At 38.8% G+C, this 16,699-nt stretch overlaps 1 protein-coding gene across 2 annotated transcripts in view; it reads right to left on the bottom strand.

Annotated features, from left to right (window-relative positions):
• Positions 1-2,883, bottom strand: part of aatkb (apoptosis-associated tyrosine kinase b) — a 104,439-nt gene extending 101,556 nt beyond the window's left edge. For both annotated transcript variants that reach the window (XM_051939796.1, XM_051939797.1), the window contains exon 1: positions 2,345-2,883. In XM_051939796.1, the coding sequence (XP_051795756.1) occupies positions 2,345-2,420 (76 nt within the window). In that variant the 5' untranslated portion in view covers positions 2,421-2,883. The remainder of the gene's footprint in view (positions 1-2,344) is intronic.
• Positions 2,884-16,699: the final 13,816 nt, after the last annotated feature.

Raw genomic sequence — 16,699 nt, 5'->3', positions numbered from 1 at the left:
ATGAGAATAATCTACAATGACAGCATCCAATTAATGGACTGAAAACACCCAAAACTGGTGCACCAAGTGTCTAGAAAGGTGGTGGAATTTTGTGGAAAATGTGTGCAAAATGACAACCAAAGCATCCCAAAAAATTTCGATTCACATCGCCATCATTTTGGGCGCTAAACTAAATCCTCTAGAAACAGATCTGCATGCTGTTCTCTGCAACAGCTAATCCAGAATGTACAAAATGAAGCTTTGCAACATTCGGTAAATGCAGTTACTGGGTGGATTTTAACCCAAGTCATGATGCTTTTCCTAACCAAACTGCTTTTGGTGCCCAAACTACAAATGTGGATTTTTGTTTCTCCTTTTAAGTGCAAACCCACAGCTGGACCACTATTATGAGAATGATCCGTAATGCTAGCATCGAGTTAATGGGCTGAAAACATACAAAACTGGTGCACCAAGTGTCTAGACAAGTCTTAGAATTTTGTAGAAAGTCTGTGCAAAATGACACTCAAAACATCCTAAAAGATTTACATCCACAAAAATTGCCATGAAGACAGTTTTCTGGTTGGCCAACAAAGATTCTCCTGTTGTTAGCGACAATGCTAATCCAAGGAGTGTAGTTGACATCTTTTCTGTACAGAAGGGGGCTTTGCAACCTTCGGGAAACATAGCAACAGAATGTATTTTAACCCAAATCATGATCTTTTTCCCAACCAAACCAAGTAGTCTGGTGCCTAAACTCCAAATGCAGACTTTTGTCCTTCTTTTTAGGTGTAAACTTGCAGTTTCATCACCAATAAATGAGGAAACAGCAGCCTGCTGAGACGAGTCAAACGTGGAGGATTTTCCTACTAAGATTGTTGTCCATTCACAACATCTAAAACTGGTGTATCAAGTATCCAGACAAGAGGCAGAATTTAGTACTAAATGTGTTTAAAACGGCACTGAAAGCTGACAGACACATCAACAAATCGGCGTGCAGATTAGCAAACAAATTCTCCAAATGCTGCTAGCTTCAGTCGCTAATCCAAGGAATTACTTTCTGTGTTTATGTTCAGTCAAAATTCAGATTAATGTACAGATTATGACATCCACTATTAGGCTTTTGCCACCTTATTATCTGATTTATAGTAAAATTAAACCCGTACCAACCGCCAAACACTGAAAAATTCAACATGAAACACAATCATTCCAATTTTGACGTCAAAATTTGAATTTTTCACTGCAAATGTCGGCTCTAAATATGAGTTACGTATCTTCGAGATGACTAAAAATCAACACCAGCCCAGAGAAAACCACCTCTAACTCAAAGATGAGTGGAATTAACCCGGAGAGCTCGTTGATGAGCACATTTCTCCACAGCAGAGGAGCCTGCAGGTAGAGAAGGGCCTTTGATATATTTAGAGCTCAGTTCTTTCCACATGAGCGCCTCCTGTACGTCTCTCAGCACCTCGGTGAGCTCCATGACAACAGCTGACAGGTTTTTTACAGAAAGGAGGGTATTTATGAGCACAACATGCAGCACCACTCATTTCATCCAAAGATCCAACTAGGAATTCATTTCCAAACAGACTCCAACTCCTGGTTTTGGTCATCAGAGACTAAAAACACAGCGATGGAAGGACTCCTGCAATTCAATTACCGTGTGTTGAAAAGGGCAGCAGGGCCTTATGAAACCGAGCAGAAGGCATCCTTCAGGAGGACGACCAACATGCAGATTCACCACAATCTCAAACAACAAATCCATTTATTATTCACTGCTGGAAACAAAATGGGAAAGACTGCTGCTGCAACCTTCCCGTCCGTCGCCATAGAAACCACCTGAATGACAGACCAGTGTTAGCTTTTCTGATGCTGCATCATAAAAAAAGCTTCTTTTATAAATTTTGGTTTCCAGCAGTGATTATGTCAGGGAAGAGAATCCACTCTCAGCCTCCCATAATCCTCTTTTCTTTCTCTGTACTAATTGGATAAACTGCATCCTCCTGCTCCAATTAGAGGAAGCCTTTTCTTTCTTCTTCTTCTTTTTTTTGCTCCCACAGCTCCTCTTCTCATCCTGCACCTTTAAACTGCTCAGCTCACCTGATCTTTTGACCCGAGAGGGGCTTTAAAAATAAATAATACAAAAAAATTGCGCACTTTTACGCAAAATCTGACCCCTTAAACGGGAGAGATTACATCATTTCTGCACATCGGTGGGCTAATAGAATAGAACAGTAATTACAGTAGAGTGTGCAGGCGTTTGTATTTTATCTGCACAAACGCCGGTGCAGCTGCAGGGATTGTGGTTGAATGAGGAGGTGGAGGAGGAGGATTATTCGGGGATGTCAGCGGCGGAATGTCGCCTCACCTGAGCTGAAATGAGAGCTGCGGGCGAAGCCGGCGCTGAAGAACACCGAAGACATCATCATGACCAGGAGGAGCATCTTTAGAAACCGAGAGGCGAACTGCCGGGGGTTCAGATCGGAGGGACGGAAAAACTAGGCAGCGCTGGTCCCCGAACGCGGCTTCATTTCTCCTCTCCGAACCGGCGCTTGGCGATTCCGCGTCCGTCCATTGATGCTCCGGTGTGAAGCCAAGCCGCGGGCCGATGTCTCGTCTGTATTCCTGCTTAGATCAACTCCTGGATGTAGATTTTAGACGGATGGAGAGCTGGTGGGGTTTAAGTTGGATTTCTCCCTCTTCTTTTTCTTTCTTTGTTTTTTTTTGTCGCAGAGACTTTTATGCGACACCTGGACGCATGAACATCACCTTTCACACACCAGTCTCTTCCGCAAACACGTCAAAAAGCACAAAAAGCGCAAAAAGAGCCTCAGTTTGGTGTCTTTGCCGCCGGAGCTGTCCGAGGTGCTGACAGCCAGAGCGCCATCTTGCTCCGTAATGCGCCGAATAGAATTTATGGAGCGATTTTTTTTTTTCTTTTTTGCATCCCGTCTGCAGGAGCAGGAGGGGGAGGGGGCTGTGGATGCTGTGATGTACAGTAACAGAAGAAGAGTGGATGATGAGGGTGGAAAGTATTTTTGCAGTAGAACTTGAACAAAGCTTGTGATTCTTTTGTTTGTTTGTTTTTTACTATTTCAGGGCTTTTGCAGACATCGTCCTGTGATGTAACACCGGAGGGGAAAGGCCGCACAGCAGGACTTGGCTCTCCGGGCTCTAATCCTACTGTTCATACATGTCGGATGAGGCCCCCTCCCCCCCACCTGACAGCATCCATCCCCCTTGTCCTCCCTTCATCCTCCTCTCTGGATTCCTGGAGTCAACTTTTCTCTCCCTGTGCATCTCACTGTGCTTGGAATTCTTCGTCACAGAGCTACCAAATGATCTGTCCTGAGCACAAATCCAGTCTTCGCTCTGCTCTTTGTGCCAGGGATGAGCAGTTATGCAATGTATCATGTATTATTGATAGGTTTTCTTTGTGTACAACGCCAAAAACACATAAGGAGCTTAAAGAAACAAAACATTACAAAAGGGAGAAGCTCTCTTTTACTGACAAATCGTTGTCATTCCTGCTTTCCTGAGTGATCTGATTTCCTAAACGTTCATTTTCAGTCAGTCAGAAGTGAAAAAAATCAAGCATAAAGCTCAATTTTCTCTTTGTTCTGAACATCTTCAAATGGTTTCCAGCAACAGTGAACCTTTCACAAACCCCATGGAAGTACTTTTACTGAAATAAAAGGAGTAATACTTCTAGAAAACGTCCTGAATTCACAGTTTTGCTGAAGCACAGAAGTGTGAGCTGCAAAATGGAATCAATCTTTTGCCAAACATGCAAAGAAAAAGGAGAATTTTCGGAATACAAATGGTTAAAGTAAAGGCTATTTTAACTGCTTCATGTACTGATTACTGTTTTATATTTTACTTAGTTCTTATTACAGATTTAACTTGATTTTTTGAGGCTACGCACTTCATTTTCAAACAAAGCTGATTTGCGTTCAACAAGCATTTTAGCTCAGTTTCATTAATAATTTCTGTGCACATGAACAGAATGAATGCACACGTCACGTGAACATGTGTGCATCCCCACCGTACATACATGAATATAAAGCTGGAGGCTGCTTTGTTGTAGAAAACACTGCAGAGGAAGAACAGGAGTGTTGAAAAGTAACACCAGAGATGCCCTGAAATCCACAACAGCTGCTAGAAAAGAAAAGAAAGTCAACAAATCCAGTAATTTGTTACCTATTTTAACTAATCGTTTATAATTGAGGTTGATGTTTGTTCAGAGGAATCAGAAAACAAGTAGTGAAAGCTGAGAATCAATCAGGAGCCAACAGGAGCGTCTGCATCCTCGTTTACGAACTAAAACACACCTTGAGTCTGCAGCATTTTCTAAAGTTTGCATTTTAGGACCCTAAAACTCCAGAATATTCTAGATTTCAGGGGAAAATGGAGCAGAAGTTGTGCCTTTCTTAAAGAAAATTAAGACGTCTTAGTGTGGATGAAGCCTATAAGTAACAACAACTGTAGCACAGGAGGAGCAGAAAGAAAACATACAGGCACCTTTGAAATACAGCAAAGTAAGATAAGATTAAATAAGATAAGATGAGATGAGATGAGATGAGATGAGATGAGATGAGATAAGATTAAATAAGATGAGATGAGATGAGATGAGATGAGATGAGATGAGATAATTTGCATTGTTCCAGCAGCATAGTAGACATTTAAGGAATATCGATAGAAAAATGCTAAAAAATAAATTAAAATGTGTACATTTTTTCTTATATTATTACATTTTTTAAGAGAATGTTTTACTGATTAGACTGCACATTTCATAGCATTAATTTATGTAATTAATTAACCCATTTATTCATTTATCATCTGATAATTCTACTAAAATTATCACCTCATACACTTCCATTAACCAACCAGGTTACAGTTTACTTCCATGTCTGTCCAGACTTTCTATATGTGTTTTGGATATAAATGTCATAATTTCATCATATTATCTTGTCAGACAGTCATGTAAATGTGGTCAGGATTAGCATTAGTGTTCACAAGAGATGAAAAATTGGAAATATTTTAATCAGAAATGACAATATGAAGTTGACATGGAGCATTAATATAATTTAAATAGTTATCTACTTTATGTTGCACAGGCATAGTTAGTGTACAAAAAAACTCAGTCTGGATATATAAATTCTTGAAAATTGTTGACATTTTCTGCTTTTAAATCCATTTTGTCCTCTTTTAAATGTCTACTGAGGCTTAAATGTCCAAATCTGGTGTAATTTAAACGTCTAAATTCTGACTTGAACGTCAAAAAGTGCTTCAAGAATCTGAACTGGACTGAAATAATCTGCACATCTATAGGATAAGTGGTTGTTGCAGCTGTTATCAATCATTTTGTTCCTTTAAACTGATCCTTCTCAGGCTGATTCTCTCTTAAATAACTCACCTCCACCCTTCCTCTTCTTCCTCCTGCGGCTCCAGAAAGTGATCCAGCTCCAGGAGTTCTGGTCTCATCTGTTCGCCTCAGTCCTGCAGCCACAGATAAACAGGAGAAGTCCCCGTTGTTGGTTTCAGTCTCTTATCTCTGACACATTTACACAGAAAACCTCCTTCACAACCTGAACCAGCAGAAACTGGGGCAGCCAGAAGAAATCCAGCTCAACATTCAGAGTCCAGATAGAAAAAAAACAAACACATCTGACTTCAGCTGCAGCATTTTACCGTTTCACTGCATGGACATAAATATTACAAAGCTGAATACAATCAGACTTCTCTGGGTTTGTCCTGCAGAGACAAATGTTTGACGTCTCCAGAAGAGGTTTCAGTTCATTTGACTTTGTTATCAACCAATTTTCTTCATCGGGGTTCATTTCTTTGAGCATAGTTGAGATTTTTGTTTGTCAGATAAATGGAAATAACAGAAAAAATGCATCATTTTCTGTCAGATAAAGAACAAAAGATGCACTGTCTTTACTTTGGATGCTTACTGTGATCATTCTGACCCAAGAAAAAATAGTTATTGTTTAAGGTTTAAGATATGGCTCCAAAATGAAACATTTTCCTCATTCGCTTGAAGCTCATTTTAATAAATTTGTGTTTTAATCTGCAGCAGAAACCACACGGACTGCTTTCTAGCTGAATAAATCTAACCTTTCAATAGGATTTAAACAGAACACATGAACATAACCTTTAAGTGAAGTTAAATCTGTGTCGTTTTGTGCTCTAATAACTGATTTTTCCCACTGATGAGGAGGAAGAAGACGAAGCTGCTGGAAGGAAACCGTCTGTTTTCCTATTTTTGGACATTTTGATTTCTGTGACAGGAATATTCCTCCTAAATCTTTTCCCTCCTCCTCCTCCTCCTCTTCTTCTTCTTGTTCCTCATCACGTCACTCCACTCTCATTGTGTTGCACGCCGGCTGTTTCCGTGGAAACAGGGAGGAAGAGGATGGGAGTGAAGCAGACGAGGAAGAGCTTCTTCCTCTCATCAGACGTGAAGAGCTGCAGGTGAACCGCATTAAATCCACGTGTCTTTATTTTTTTATTTGGTGTTGATCTTAACACTCTGATGGAATTTAAACATCCGTCCTGAGCATCCCAGGGGGAGGATGGGGGAGGATGAGGGAGGATGGGGGAGGATGGGGGAGGAGGATGGGGAGGATGGGGAGGATGGGGGAGGATGGAGAGAATTGGGAGGATGGGGGAGGATGGGGGAGGATGGGGGAGGAGGATGGGGAGGATGGGGAGGATGGGGGAGGATGGAGAGAATTGGGAGGATGGGGAGGATGGGGGAGGATGGAGAGAATTGGGAGGATGGGGGAGGATAGGGGAGGGTGGGGGAGGATGGGGAGGACGGGGGAGGACGAGGGAGGAGGATGGGGAGGATGGGGGAGGATGGGGGAGGATGGAGAGAATTGGGAAGATGGGGGAGGATGGGGGAGGCCTTGGGTCACTCTGCTGAGCTCCTCCTCTCTGGTTTCAGAATGAAACTTTTCACACCATCGACCGACAGCTTTTTATGATTCGTTGCTTTTGTGAAAAGCTGCCGGAGGAATTTAAAAGCAGCTTCATGGTCGATCTGGAAACAATGCGGTTCCCCAGGAGCTGACATTTGGAAAAAAAATAACTCTGCTGTCATCAAAATGTGATATTCTGAGACCGAACTTTATTTTCCTTAAAGAAAAATTACTGCTGAAAAGTGCTGAACTTGAACCTTTGACATTAATATGGGATTTATTCTGGAGTTTAAACTGGATTAATCTACAGAAATGCATAAAGATATAAAGCATTTACTTTTATTTATCATGTTTATTCTGAAAACAGACACAGATAAGTGTTTCTGTTCCAGAGTAGTTAGTCTTCTACTGTAAATGTAGGAAAATACAGTAAAAATTGTGTAAATCTATGTTTATTGTCAATATAAATATTATATTTATTCATTATTTGTTTGTTTGTTTATTCATATCATTAAGATGCCCTTTTCTGTTATTTGTCAATTTCTGCAATTAAACAAAACTGTAAAGATCTGTAAAATAATATTTATTTGCTGGTTTGAAAACCGCAGAAATAGTATGAACAGATTTTCTTATTTTCCTGTATAATAATAATAATGAGAAGAATTTCATGGATTTCAATACAGTAAAAAAATGAAAACAAAATCATTTAAAAAAAACCACAGATTTTGGATATGAAATATCGTTAACCATTAATACAATTCCTGATGTTGGGTAGGACATAATTTATTGATCTGACCTGATTTTGTTTTACAGTTGTCCTGTAAATTAATACAATTTTTTTGTGATTTAAATTAGGAAATATCAGTAATTTACCAAAACTGGGAAACTATGTAAAATAACTAACTTCAGAGTTATAAACTGCTTTAAAATGTTCATTCTTCATACTGTAATGCTCACATTGTTCATTATTAACAGCTGCTGACGTCTGGAAAATATGTTTTACTGAAATGTCTGCAGAGGAGGAAACACCGTGAGCAGAGAAAATACCTGCTGGTTCATTCAGGAATCCTGCTCCTGGAGTAATTAGGAAGTCTAAATGTTTGTTTGTGTGCATCTGTGCTGCCGCTGGAATTTCCTCTGCAGGCATGAACTGCGTCCACGGGGAAGACGAAGCGTTTGAATCACAGTTTTACAGTCAAACTCTGCAGGGAGAATCCTAGCCGAGGTTTTCTCTGGGAAACAGATAACGCCCCGACCGTTTCAAACAACCGTCACAGTTATTCCAACTGCAGTCATGTGGTTTCTCTTCTGCAAAACAGCAGACTGTTAATTGTATGAGAAAAAAAAGTCATTTTGCTTGTTTACAAGCTGCGACCCCCGCTGGCTGTTTCTGTCTTCAGAGCTGCAATTAAATGAACCAGAGGAAGCTTTTTGTTCTGCAGCTTTGTCCAAATAAAGTGCACATATTTTACATAACTATGAGGCATTTTTATAAACAAAGCTCTGCTGTGTTTGTGCTTTTTTTGTTTTGTTTTGTTTTTTGCTCACCTTCCATTCAGACTCCAGTTTTCATTTCTGTGCAGTTTCAACCAGAAACATCCTGAAATGTGCAGAACTGACACTTCCTGGAGTTTTGACAGAGTGGGTTTTTATTGGTCTCCACTTCCTGCATTGATTGGCTTCAACCAATCAGATGGTTGCAGCCCTTCTGCAGCTCCAATCAGATCGATCAGCCTCCTCTGGTTCAGTTTTCATGGATCCTCTATTGCAGTGCACCAGTAAATCTGAACATAATGACCAACAAATCACCACAAATTCTAGTGTTTTCTTTGTTTCAGTGCCAAAAAGTCATGTTAAAATGAGCAAGCTTTTTACAAAACATGAACATCCTGAAGTTTCTCAAGAAAAATAAGCAAAATTTCAACTCTATTATGTCTTATTTTATCATTTACACATTAAAACTTACACATCAGAATTTGTATTTTACTTTATGATCAACACAACTTCTCAAAAATTGAGAAATTATTTGAAATTTACAGTTTCACAAATTTACAATTTGCAGTTCATGCCTTCTTTTTGCAGTCATTTATATTTGACACCCCTAATCTACACCATCCAGATCCATCTTTCATCATTTGACACCATAATTTCTGCATATTTTTTAAATATTAGCCTTAATATCAAGGAAAAACATGCTTAGTATTGTGAAATTGTTATGTTTTTACATGTAAGACAACACAGAATATTAGGGTATAAAATGAAGATTAAATGAAATAAAAAATAAAGAGAAATACGGTAAATTTTAGTTAAATTAGGTGAAATAAAATAAAATAAAAATGAAACAAAATGAAATAAGATCTAAAAAATATAGAAAATATAATATAGAAAAAAATCAACACAATATACAAGAGTGACAGGAATCTTCAAATCTGCAACAGTATCTAATCAAATCACTAAAAAATCATTAATTTACTTAACTGTAAGAAAAACTGGTCAGAAATTTCTATTTTAAAATGATAATTCACCCTTTTAAAATGTGTGAGTATTTTACTGTATTTATCAGCTAAAAAAAATTTATTATTCTGCAGATAGTTCTGGTAGTTTATGTTTATTATGGAGACCAATGTGGGTGATGCTATTTTACATCATAAGTGCAATCTGAACATGTCGTTTTGTGCATTTTCACTGTTTTCTGACATTTTATTCAGTCAAAAACAAAACTAGCGGCTGATAAACAATAGTTTTTTGCCATCACGTCATTTCAGACACATTAGAGAATGAAACGTGTCAGCATTTAACCTGTTTGAGGGTTTTTGGGTTTTTTTGGGGGGGTCTGTCAGGAATAAAAATCTGTCTTCGATGCCACAGAGCAGCAGTTTAACTCATCATTAGGAGGTCTTCTAATCCTCCACGCTAATGTGTGTCTGCTGAATGTGACGCCTCAGCTGAATACGTCTTTATGGAGTCCCTTTCAAATAGGAGGAGCCTTCATCGCCACATTCAGCCGTCTTAATGGGATTAATTACACTTTTCTTCATGCCAAAGATTCTTTTTTTCATACAAAGAGCAGTAGGAGAGGCAGGGCTGAAAAGATCTGGGTTTTTAATTCCTCCTGCAGAGAAACAGGAACATTGAACCTTTGGATCGATAGAGTGAATTTACTTGGAGGCTTCGGCCAAATGGATCTGAAAAAAAAAAAAACCTTGATCTTAAAAGCTGAACACAGTAAAAGACTTAAGTTCATCCAAAACATAAAAGAACACTTTAATCTGAGTGGTGGCTGAGAAGATCTCCTTTATTGGACGACAAGTTAAAGATGATAGATGTCTCCTTCAGGTCAAACTGCTCCAACAGAGAAATGTTTTCATTCCCAATACACCAATAAAAAGGCGTCTCAGTCGGTTCATACCTGGATGGTGTTGGTCTTTTCTCTTAATAACATTTTGACGGCAACAACAGATAAGTTGGATGGTCTTTAGCGATCGTCTCTTTACAGATGACATTGCCCGGATTACGGAGGAAATCACACAGACTCAGGAGTTGTTTTTCAGTGTCGAAATCTCTTGTGAAAATCTTGGTTTGCATATAAATGTCCAAAAAGACTGAGGCTACGTCCTTTAATATTAATACAGACAAACAACTACTCACCAGAAAAGGAGGATTGAGGACTTTGAGAACCTGGGATCATGGATGAACTCCTCAAAATGACACATTAAGGTAAGAAAGGCGTTAGCAAATTAAAAAGCGTCAGAAAGAAAACATCCCTTAGACTTGTTCATGCTAGGAGATCGAGGAGCATTGGAGAATTTAACCCCTTCACGTGCTGAATGAATTCAAATCACTGTTATATTAAGTAGGAAACTTATTGCTCTGATGTGGAAGGCCCCATCTGCTCTCGTAGCCGTCATGTGGTTCATCCAGTTAGGAAAATCTGCTGCTTTGGAGAATCTATCATTCTGGTTGCTCAGTAAGGTGGAACTTTATATGTGGAAATGGGAAAGATACAACTCTCATATGGACAGAAGACAATAGCGTTTCATCATAAGGTCAAGACGAAGCTGATGGATTACTGACTGTAAAGCAGTGATGTGATGATAGAATGAACCAGGGTAACATGTATGTTTGGATATAATTTCTGTTTCGGTTGTCTGTTTTTGATTTTTACTCTGCCAAAGAATGCGGTGGAGCTATGTGGCGATTGGCGTACGTTTGTCCGTCTGTCTGTCTGTCCGTCTGTCTGTTAGCAACATCACTCAAAAACAGACTAACGGATTTGGATGAAATTTTCAGGGAAGGTCAGAAATGATGAAAAATCACTCGATGGCACATTGCTACGTACGGCCCTGAACATCTCCTGGAGAGACCATCTGACAAACAACGAGCTGTGTGGAAGACATACAGATGATACTTCTGATAGTTTATGTTTATTCTAGACAGCACAGCGGGTGGTGCTGTTTTACTGGTTAGTTTAAGTGCAATCTGAAGATGTCACTTTGTGCATTTTTGCTGTTCCTGACATTTCACGAAGTAAATTATTAATTGTTCAATCAACAACATAATTAGCAGCTGATTAATAATAGCTTTTTTTGTCATATTGGGACCTCTCAGGATTAATACACATCATGTCAGACACATTAGAGAATAAAACATGTCAGTATTTAAAATGTTTCTTGTTTCTTATTGGAATTTTTTTGTCTATCAAGAATAAAAATGAGTGTTTTTCTGCATGCCACTGCCTTTAAAAATGTCAAATCCACATTAAAGGCTAAAATAACGAACCTCAGTTGTATTTCCTGCACAGATGTGGAGTTCTGTCCAGAAACCATAATTTGTTGTTGTTTTGATGAACTTATACTTTAACCTACACTGAATGGAGAGGCTGAAAGAGTAGAAAGAGCACACAGTTTTGCACAAGCACCAAACTAAACCTAAATAATACTTGTAATGTGAGTGAAGGAACCCTTTAAAATGCAGCGTTATTCTGTTCTGGTGCAGCCTTTTCAAACACAACTGATGTCTTAAATATCCAACATTTAATAACAGTTGTGAAATTCTGCTGCAGCTCTGGATGTAGAGACATGAGAAGTTTTCTGATTTCAGATTCTGCAGATCGATGCCCAGCAGGAATCCCATTCTGACAAGCAGACAGCTGCTCTTCTGTTAATAATGTCTCCGAGGACCAAATCTGAACAGGAAAAAACGACAAAAGAAAGTAAATATCACAGGCAGCAGTGGGGTGATCACTGATGTACACACAGCTGAGTTTCTCTGCTCATGTGTTATTTAACGCTGACTTACGTAACTGCAGCAGCTTCATCCTGCAGAGCCTCGTGTCTCGGCCTCACAGATCTGGTTTTGTGGGCTGCAGACCTGATTACCTGGAGCTGGCAGGAAGCCGACCGACGCCCTGATTTCTGATCAAAGGTCCACAGGAACAGCTGATGTCCTCGGCCTTTTCCTGCTCGCCTCAGAAGAACAGTAACAGATGTTAGGAGTCAGTTTCAATAAGAGACTCGAGGCTTTACTAAGATTAAACCCCTGCCCTGAAAACAGCATTAAATCTGAAGAAATCCCAGAAATAACAAAGAGTGAGAGACAGTTCAGGAGGTCAAGTGTTAGAAACAAGATTAATAAATAATCTCACATAGAGCTGCTGTGATTTTATGTTGGAACAAGTGCAACTTTTTTGACAGATTTATTTAGCAATGCTGTTATTTAAAGTAGAGCTTCGGTCCAATTGTCAGACTATAATTGATTTAAAACATGTAAAGAAGCAACAACAAGTAGGATGGTGTGAATTTGTAGAACTAAACCATGAAGCCTATGCTGTGTGCTAAATGCATCATTTAAATTGCAATTTTGATCAGAAATTTACAAACTGTGCGTACGCGTTGTCTGCAAAACTGTATTTACCGCTATCTTCAAGCTAAATGCTAACATGCTAATGTTTAACAGGCTAATGTTTACAAGAGATTTTACTGCATGTTTTTGTCTTTTAACTCTTTGCTTGTGAACCACACCTGGCAGTTTCTGTCTGTAAAAGCCTTTTTTTTACTGATGAGAATGCAGAAAAAGGCATTTCACTGCTATTTATCTGTATGTAAACCAGATCTAAAACCACTAAATATAGAAGGATCAAATCTGGACTCCATCGTGTCAGAGAGGCTTAAAATTCTATAAAACACAGTTTGTGATTCCTGTAGGAGATTATATTTCTGATCTGGTTGTCTACATAAAACAAACAAAAAAACAGTGGAATCTCTGTTGTTCTGGATTTGCTGTTGCTACAAGCTCAGATTTCTGAGGGTATTTAAATGCAGCGTTCAAACCTCCCGTGTCCATCTTTGGAAGGAACCAGGACTACGTATACGGAGGTCAGAAGATTTTTTCTTTCACTACTATTCATGATACTTTTGAGACGGAGGGAAGCTGGAAAAATCCAACATGAGCTGATCTTTTGAAGCTTCTTTCTGTGACCTCTGCCCAGGTACAAAGTAATCCTTTATTTGATCATTTAATCTGGTGTTTTCACTCCAACCTGTGTTTTTATACTCTCCTGTAAGGCGCCGTGTACTAGCTGTGGAGTATTTATACCTCGACCTTTAGGTAACACTGTGTGGTAGACTGGCTGTGGATGTAAGGCAGGAGTACTCTGATCGTGTGGTTGGTTGGTTGGTTGGAGGCGTCCAGGGGTTTAAATTTATCACATATTATATATAAAGACATTAACTGATGTTAGGATGGAATAATCTGACTGAGTGCCAGGATCTGAGACACTCTGGCAGCAGAGTTTCTGGCTCCGGCTGATTTTATTCAACTTATTTATGTGACAGCTAACCTTGAGAGGAGAAGCCATATAAAGTGATGAATATAAAATAACTTCTGTAGGAGAGGTGTCTGTTAAGATGAACTCCAGCAGCACTATAGCATTCAATTTAAAGTTTCCACTGCAGAAATATTACTGAGAAACTCTTGAAACCTCTACGGAACACTTCATTAAATGCATAAACGCAAGATTGTGGATGTAGATCAACCTTTAAAATTGAAGAGGAGAAGAACAGGAAGAAGAATGGGAAGAAAAAGAAGAGGAAGAAGAAGAGGAATGATAGGTAGAAGAAGAAGAAGAAGACAAAAAAAGAAGCAGACCAAGAAGAACAAGAAGAGGAAGAAGTAGAAAAGGAAGAAGAAGAAGAAAAAGAGGAAGAATCGGTAGAAGAAGAAGAAGAAGAAGAGGGAGAAGAAAAAGACAAAAAGAAGGGGAAGCAGTAGAAAAGGAAAAAGAAGAAGAAGAAGAAGGGGAAGAAGAACAAGAAGAAGAAGAAAGGGTAGTAGAAATAAAAGAAGAAGAAGAAGAAGGCAGGTGAAAGCCATCGATATATCAGAGACCCAGACAGGAGGTCGTCTTTACCAAGAAACCAGGAAGCAGAGGATGTGTTGGAAACAGGAAAATAGGATGCTGACCGGCCGGCCTGTAATGATTTCCAATACGTCAGCTTTGTTTTTCCTTCTAAAGTGGTAAACAAGCTGTTTCTCTTGAAAACTCACAGACCGAGGGTGTTTGATCTGCGTCTTTATAACCTCCGGCCAACGAGAAAAAGCACTTTTTCATCTTGATACGAGGTTCTTGAAGTGCAAATGATGGAGTGAAATCGGGGTGATGAAACAAGGCGGCAACACTCGGCTTCAAAACTCCCTCTTCTGTGGCTTTAATTCTCTGAGGTGACGTGTCCTCTGAGACTCACAATATCTGACTAACCGGCCGTGAGTCACCACTTAACCAGGTAAATGAGGTTGGGCTGATCTGGACCGGAGCCAGCGATGATTAACAACGTCGGAGGAACTGGAGGAAGAACAGCTGCTTGTTGGAGACTCAGTCAGAATGAAGACGTAGATGGAAAAAAAACATGTTCAGCAGGGGCTCTGATGATGACAATAAAATCCAAGAAAAGTGTTAAAAATCACACTTTCCACCAGGTTTCTGCACCAACCGTCTGCTTTAGCATATACACTCAGTGGCCACTTTATTAGGTCGACCTTCTAGTCAAAGGTTGGACCCTTTTTGACTTCAGAACTGCCTTGGTGTCATACTTTCAACAACCTTTGGAAACGTTCCTCAGAGGTTTTGGTCCATATTGACATCACTCAGTTGCTGCAGGTTTAACGGCTGAACATCCATGATCCAATCTCCCATTCCACCACACCCTAAAGGTTCTACTGGATTGAGATCTGGTGACTGTGGAGGCCTTTGGAGAACAGAGAACTCATTGTCACAATGGAAAAACTCAAAATCTTACCAAGTCTATTGTCTTATTTTTAGTCCAAATGTCTCATCCCGCTTGATTTAAGATATATTCGCTTAACAAGTGACATTTCAGTAAGATAGAGGGACTTGTTTTAAGACAGTGCATCTTAAATATCTTGTTAAGTCAAACAATCTTTAAATCATCTTATTTAAACCCTCCTGTCGTCCTGCGGATCAAACTGAAACCTTTAAAAGTTTTAAAATGTGGAAATATATATATATATTCACAGTGAAAACTTCTACATTTTCAAAATTCTTTGGGAGATTTTAGAACATTTTTAGTGGAAATAAAGAAATGTTAAAAAAAATATTTCCATAAAAACATTCAGAAAAAAAAATCAACCAAAATCCAGAGAAATTTGCTGGATTTTCTCCGAATGTTCTTAAATAAAGTATTAGAAATTTTACTGATATATATGTAATCCCTTTAGATATTTTTAGGGTTATTTTTGAGGATTTATATATATTTTTTGAAAATATTTACAATTTTTAGATATTTTTTTATTTTTTACGTTTTTATTCCTTGCCAAATTTGGGGATTAAAAAAATAAAACTTTTAAGGGAAACTTTTAAAGATTTTTCTTCCTGAAGATTTAGCAAATTTTTATAAATTTGGGGATTTTTTTCAGACGAGGAAACAATATTTTTTGGTGCCGTAAATGAGGACAACAGGAAGGTTAAAACACCTAAGTTTGACAATCCTGATAAAATAGAGCTTAAAATAAGTTTTCCCAGCTAATTTTAAGATCTCAACATTCTCAATATCACAACTTGCTTGAAGAAATCTTACCAAGTCATTCACTTGTTCTATTGGCAGATTTTTTCCGGTGAAAGTTCTTTGAAATAAGTTTTTTTTTTCTTGTTTTGAGAGGAGCATTTTTTCAAGTGCATGTTCTATAAACCAGCAATAATACTCAGGCAGGCTGTGGAATTTAAACCAGGATCAGTTTGTACTAAGAAAATATCCTCCACACCCTTAAACCAGCAGTGGCCTTAACCGCTGATTCAACGCAGTATGGATCCATGCTTTATGTTGTTTTTGTGTAATTTGTTTGATCATTTTCAATCTTGTTGTTGTTTTTTGTCTCATTTTTTGTCATTTTCAATTAATTTTCTTGTTTTTTTTCTTGTAACTTTTCTAATTTTATGGATCCATGCTTTCATGCATACTTCAAGCTAAAACACAAAATACAAGTTTAGGAATATTCTCCCTCAGTAAGTCAAAAACCACCCAACGCGAGCGTACAAACTTTTTTTCCCTCTATTACAGGACAGACAATGGAAATTTAGCAGTTTCCGTTGTTTTCTTTTCCACACTTGAATCACGACCGAGTTGGCGGTGATTCATTACAACTGAGCCGTCTGATGAATGTGTGAGTCATGAGGATGATTTCACGTCTGATCTCACTTCTTCTGATCCTCCTGGGGGGGAAACTTCATCCACAGCAGCTTTCTGGAGAAGATGAGGCAGATTAAGACCTCAGAGCAGAGAGTG

Source organism: Acanthochromis polyacanthus, chromosome 19, assembly GCF_021347895.1.
Source record: "Acanthochromis polyacanthus isolate Apoly-LR-REF ecotype Palm Island chromosome 19, KAUST_Apoly_ChrSc, whole genome shotgun sequence".
Taxonomy (NCBI): domain Eukaryota; kingdom Metazoa; phylum Chordata; class Actinopteri; family Pomacentridae; genus Acanthochromis; species Acanthochromis polyacanthus.
The sequence above is the reverse complement of the archived record's forward strand: the minus strand, read 5'-3'. Positions and strand labels throughout refer to the sequence as shown.